General features: G+C 37.3%; 1 protein-coding gene across 1 annotated transcript; it reads left to right on the top strand.

The window, feature by feature from the left end:
• Positions 1–1,582: 1,582 nt before the first annotated feature.
• thumpd2 (THUMP domain containing 2) lies at positions 1,583–5,711 on the top strand. The gene is made up of 11 exons (XM_077613298.1): positions 1,583–1,820; positions 2,642–2,780; positions 2,849–3,067; positions 3,778–3,884; positions 3,969–4,043; positions 4,122–4,174; positions 4,241–4,328; positions 4,756–4,827; positions 4,911–5,025; positions 5,104–5,224; positions 5,292–5,711. Exons 1-11 carry the CDS (start codon positions 1,710–1,712, stop codon positions 5,572–5,574), a joined length of 1,383 nt encoding a protein of 460 aa, XP_077469424.1. The 5' UTR covers positions 1,583–1,709; the 3' UTR covers positions 5,575–5,711.
• The last annotated feature ends 661 nt before the right edge of the window (positions 5,712–6,372 follow it).

The raw sequence follows: 6,372 nt of genomic DNA, 5'->3' as shown, positions 1-6,372 counted from the left end.
GCCTTTCACAGTCACATTAAAGCCCTTAAAAGTTGTCATGTTAGATGGATGGTGATTAGACTGACCCTGAAAGCCTCTCTCTGCATGTACATTTAAAACAAGATGAATGGCTCTCTTACTGTTCCGCTTTTCTTTGTGACATCGCCCACGCAACAGCTTTCACCGGGAGGTGATATGCAACGTGCCCGGGCGGAACGGCGATATCAATTCTGCTTTTCTGCTGCTGCCATTTGGTGTAATTAGCCTTGCCGCTGCTAAGTGGACACACAAAATGGATGCACTGTCAAACACGCACTAGAACAAACTGGCGTATTGCTCAGCTAGGGGAAAATAGAACCATTAGATGAAAAGTGCAGTATTGTGCAAGAATAAAATCCAAAATGGCTAACTTCCTTTTCAATATCAGGTATGGCTCAGAAAAGTCCACTCAACAAAAAAATCAAATAGATTTCTAGGTTTTTAAGTTTAAATACAAGAACATGATGCGTAAAGACAAGAAGTTTCCATTAAGAGGTTCTAGAAGGGCAAAAATATATATAAATTTAATATCTCACCCAGAACAGTTGCTTTCAAAACTCGGTGAACCAAAACCTTGTATTGATTTTGGGGAATTTTTAATAAAAACCTATGAGGCTGTTTTGAGGCACGTCAATAATTTCCATTACGGCAAACAAGAAACCAATCTGGAGTGGTGATCCAAGCAATCTACCCGCATTATTCCCAGGCGAGTAGGGCACTGTTATAAATAAGCAGCCGTTTTCCGAACATTTCTCCTCCTCATTAGGGTTGTTGCAATGTTTGCCAGCCAATGGCAAAGACATCCATGACACGACACCTCACATTAACACTAGTAGACAATTGGGTCTTTAATGAGCCATGAATCATGTATGTTTCCCTCATATGTATTCACTCCAAGGGCCTTCTAAATGTAATGAACACGTGTTAACCGCTCTTTCAATATGCCAACCATCATTACCGCATAAACTAACGTGATTTAAAAGGGGCCAAACCAGGGCGATCTGACCTTCTATTTGGCTCCTTTGACATTTTTAACTGTCCTCTGTGTCACTTCAGTCCCAAAGCCAGGCCTAAAGAGGGAATGCCACTTAGAAGGCAATGCTTCGTGAATTTGTCTGTTAGAGCATGAGTCAAGTGACTATGCAGAAAAGACTCGATATTTGGTTATAGGTGTGTACGTTTAAGTGTTCATACTTTATTAGACCAAAAAATGAATTTGTCTCCAATAAACTCTCCTTATGAATGCTTCAGATGTTGCATCGTATTGACAGAATAAAACTACAGAAAAAATATATGGCGGTTCAAATTATATATACTTTTTAAAAACACGTTACTGTAATATGATAGGCAATTATAAATCCATCATATGAAAGCTACAACAAATGAGTGTATAACCTTCCAAATGCAACTAAAAAGTGATAAAAGTTAATTTGGAGGATGTAAAAAGCAGCTCATGAAATGAAATGAAATAATAAATAATTCACATATATAGTAACTTCTTTGGCATGAAAATGGCAGGAATTCTAGATGTTGTTCAAAAGAGACCTCTGCTGGAGAAGAGGGTGAAACGCACCTTGATGACACGCTTCCGCTTCCGATGTAAACAAAGCCGACAATATGGCGTTTCACCTTGCCTGCATGTGAACTTTTTCTGCCTCTTATCAACAGAAAAGACTTAAAACTTAAACAAAATGCTTCAAAAAGGAAACGAGGAGGGCTTTATTCGCTACTTTTGCTCAGCCGGTTACGGAATGGAGCAATTTGTTGTAGACGAGGTGACGCGGAAACTGGAAGCTCAAGACGTAAGTGGAGAAAAATCATCAAACATACAAACTGCGTTCATTTGATATTGAAGTTTACATTTGTTGACTGTTCATTATTTCAAATTCAACATAAGAACAAATATTTGATGATTCAGCAATTAGTTTCTATTACATGTATGCAAAGGGTCTAAAGGTTTTATCACGCTTTCCGAAAATTAGATTAAATGTAATCTTTTGATTTCATACACGGGTTTGGACAATTTTACATCAAACAACGCCATTAAATTGTTAATATATTATGATAATTGTTGATTATTAGTTTAACAATTGATTATTTTTGCAGCTCTACTGCATAGTATTTATACTGTCAACAACCATGGGATCCAATATTATAGTTGTCACAATTTTTCCTCCAAATTCGTGAGTATATAAGAATACTCTATACAATTCTACTTTTTTAATGATCTGAATTACCTGATTCTTTCCGGAAACATTTTCTGTGAATATTTAAATACATAATATTGTTGAAATGATGTATTTAATTTGAATTGAAATGATTTGAATGCTTTTCTTCTCATTATACAAGTATAATGAGATTTAAAGCTTCACCGCGAAGTGCACAAATAACAACAACAAATAAATAAGTAGTCAACAACAGGAATAGGTAGGGAAGTGCACTAATAACAACAACAAACAGATAAATAGTCAATAAATAATAATGAAAAATAAATAATCAATAAATAATAATGAAAACATACATAATCAATAAATAATAATGAAAAAAATCTATAGATAATATAGTAAAAAATATAATAAATGTAAAAAGTGTTATCAAACTGCAACACTTGATTTTATGGCAGGTTGAGCAGTTGCAAGGTAAAGTGTTGTTCAGCTCCTCCGCAAACATAAGCCAAGTGAAGCAGCTGAAGTCAGTGGAAAGACTCTTCTTGTTGTTAAAGCGAGACCCGCCTCTCAAAATGTCCTCTCACGCCAACCCAGGTAACCACACGTTGAATAACGCGTTTGATGTTTCATGATTTTAATAGCTTTGTCCTCTACATTCCCAGCCCGAGCTGCATCTGCTCTAAAATCCACGCTGATGGCTGACCCGCAACTGTGGACCAGTGCTGCAATGACATGGAAGCGCCTCCAGGGGGTACACGCGGACAGAAAAGAGAGGCTGGTTGAGGAGTTAATGAAGGAAGAGGATCATGAAAGTGAAGTCCAAATCATGAAGAAAAGGAGAAGGATGGCCTTTGAAGACGAGTTAACTGCGAGTGAACATGGTAATTAAACAGTATTATCTGTGAACCCACTTGTTAATTCGGTTGTCTTGGGTACACAAAAATTGTTTACCGGTCGGCGGTCGGTCAATGTGATCTGCTGCATGTTTAGCCATTTGACATTTCTGTCCCCATTTTACCTATTTTTTTCAATCTAGGGTCATTAATTAATATTAACAAATCATCTCAGTGTAAAACGTAGACCTTGTGTAAATAATTAACGCCTATTGAAATGTGGGTTAAATTGACCTGTCAGTATCTAGTTCATTCTTCTGTTATACTGCTGGGAGTCAAGCTGACCATGAAAACCCCCCAAAAAACAGCTTTAACTCATATTTATTTTCAGGTTCATTTAACCCCTTTATGTCAAAATTTGTATTTAAAAAATAAATACATAAAGCTTTGGAAGAAAGCATAGGTCCATACAAGTAGTATTAATAAAAAAAATGCTAAACATATAAAATGAAATGAAAAAATAGTAATAGAAAATCCAAAGGTTTAAAAAAAATAATAATAATTGTGAATTAAAACAAATAAGCTTTGGAAGAAAGCATAGGTCCATACAAGTAGTATTAATAAAAAAAATGCTAAACATATAAAATGAAATGAAAAAATAGTAATAGAAAATCCAAAGGTTTAAAAAAAATAATAATAATTGTGAATTAAAACAAATTCTGCTATTTTCATTTCACTTCATGTTAACCTTGAATTAGGTTGCGATGAAACAGCACCACAAGAAAACCGTGATTCTTCTGTTCCGTTTTCCTTCCGGATCAGCTGCAAGTGTTCCGGAGCTTTGTCCCGCTGCCTTAGCGCTCAGGTAAGCCAACAGCCATATCAGTACATGTTTTCACCAAGTGGCATGAAATATATACATGAAATTCCCTCTGTTTGGCATTAAAAGGATGTGAGTAAAGTTTTGGGAGCCAGTTTGAAACAGTTGGGCTGGAAAGTCGACTTGAGGTATCCTCAAATGGAGGTAAATGAAATTTGTTTTTTTCCATTTGTTTTCTATTTGCTCATTCCCCATTTTGAGATGCTTTTTTTTACCTCCTAGATCACTGTCTATTTGAATGATGATCATTGTCTGTTGGGTTCGCCACTCACTAGGTAAGCACCAAAGAGAGACCTTAAATGTTTGGATTGAAGTTGTTGATGTTGTTTGTGTCATCTCAGGTTACCACTTGCTAATCGCAGCTACATTCAAACCACAGGACTCAGGTCCACAGTTGCCTGGGCCATGGCCCAACTGGCACACATTCAGGTATTCACAAATTCTTCCAGCTGCTTAAAATGAACTTTCTTAGTATTTAAAAGTTAGTTTACGGCAGGGCAAAGTTCAAATTAGCCTTATTGTATTTTGTTTGATTTTATTTATTTTCTTGATACATTTTTTAATGTCATATTTATTTTAATTATTCTTAAGTAATTAAGTAGAATCTGTTGTAATATTATTTGTTTCAGTTTCTAATAGGTTAATATAAACTTTTTTTGTATCACTCAAATTAAAATCTCTTTATTGCAATATTATATTTGTTTACCACCTTTTATAGTGAAGGTAGAAATTAATTAAAGGTTATATCAATTTTTATTGGCAAATGATTGCTGTTGGACCTCGCAGTGGAGGATTGGACATCTATCGCCGTCAATGGCAGCCAATGAATTGATATTAAAAATGTAATCTTTCCCAGGCAGGTTTCCTTGTACTCGATCCGATGTGTGGTGCAGGAACCATTTTAATAGAAGCCGCACAGGAACATAAGGTCACTACTTTGTCCTATTTTACCAATGTAGCTTGTTGTAAATGTTAAATCTAAAGAATAGAAACTGTTCATCTGGTTTTCAGCTTGCTTGTTTCCTGGGTTTCGACATCGATGACGGACAGCTGAAGAAGGCCAGTGACAATGTGGAGTTTGCAAAGCTTGGAGGCAGAATGCACGTTTTAAGAGCTTCAACTACTGGTAGGGAATCTGGTCAAAGTCATGCCAAAATGAGGTGAAATTGAATTTTTCCAGGATTTTAATCATTCTCTCTGGTAGCTATGCCTTTACCGAGCGCCAGCGTGGACGCGGTGGTCTGCGACCTACCATTCGGGAGGAAGTTTGGCAGCAAAAGTGACATGGCTGCTAGTCTCCCGCTCATCCTTGCCGAGATGGAGAGGTTCGCTGAACCAAAAATGAACTGACTACTAACAAAACGTGCAAGTTAACGGCACTGTGCTTTGCAGAGTCCTGCGTGTCGGTGGAACCTTGGTGCTTCTTCTCAGTCCTCAGCTATCGTGTGTCCTGAAAAGAATCCTGACACACAAAGAGCCTGCACAACCGGACCAAGAAAGACAACATGGATCCCACGGTATCATGTCAACTCCTATCCAGGGAACAGAGCCTCCTGTGGGGCTTATGTGCAAACCGTACCCCCCTCTCCACTCTCTTAAGCACGAAACCACGCTGAGGCTTAGTTTAGGAATCATAGATGGACTTTTACATAAATATATAAAAACAGATAGCTAATCTTTCAGTGTCGGACATTTTATACTACTGTATTTTCGTTTTTGCGTCAACAAATAACACTTTTGTTATTCCTGTTATTTAAAGAGAAATGAACTGAGGACTGAAGCATTTGCAAAAATACAGGTTAGTCCACTCAAGTTCTTAATGTATCTTGACTTGTTTACTTTACTTTCTTATTTGCCAGAGAAGTTTTTTTTAAAAATTTCACACGCTTCTTACATATTTGAGAAAACAAGAAACACAACTTTTACCGTCGGAGCAAGATCCAACTGGCTATTTGTATATTTATCTACAAGGACTTGTCAAATGACTGTTTCACCAATTTGCGACTACTAAAGTTTTAACTCCATTTAAATGCCTACAAGAATTCATTTTGCAATAGCTAGGAAACGCATAGCAGCCATGCCTCTACTGTCTACGTTGAATTGGGAAACTTGATGACTTCCTGGTACAGTATATGGGCCACTGACCTAAAAGAAATCAGGAGCAGTTTTATTGCGCTGCAGTGCTTCACACACTGACCCCCATCAGCTGAATCACAATGCTGCCATCTGCCAGCGTTTAGCCCCGCTTAGCCCAGTTAAACTGTGCCGGGTCCAGACACGGGCAAACTCTGGACTTACTTACAGGCTTCCATTCACTTCTCCTTAAGCCAATCACTTGTGATTTTTGATGCCAGGGTTCCCAACGACTGACTGGCGTTTTGTAAAGCATGTCATTTCTACTTGGTTACATCCACCACAGATACCACTAATAGACTTGGTCAGAAAGGGCAATTTTGATTCTAAAATTAGTCAG

The sequence above is a fragment of the Stigmatopora argus genome, chromosome 11 (assembly GCF_051989625.1).
Source record: "Stigmatopora argus isolate UIUO_Sarg chromosome 11, RoL_Sarg_1.0, whole genome shotgun sequence".
Lineage (NCBI taxonomy): Eukaryota > Metazoa > Chordata > Actinopteri > Syngnathiformes > Syngnathidae > Stigmatopora > Stigmatopora argus.
Note: the sequence above shows the minus strand (reverse complement) of the source record. Positions and strands in the feature narration are given on the sequence as shown.

Bases quoted from the DNA above. Each gene is read 5' to 3' on its own strand.
- thumpd2 (XM_077613298.1), top strand. From the start codon at position 1,710: ATGCTTCAAAAAGGAAACGAGGAGGGCTTTATTCGCTACTTTTGCTCA. The intron at 3,068-3,777 runs GTAATTAAACAG...ACCTTGAATTAG, and splicing joins GTTAACTGCGAGTGAACATG to GTTGCGATGAAACAGCACCA. The intron at 4,044-4,121 runs GTAAATGAAATT...TTTACCTCCTAG, and splicing joins TGAGGTATCCTCAAATGGAG to ATCACTGTCTATTTGAATGA.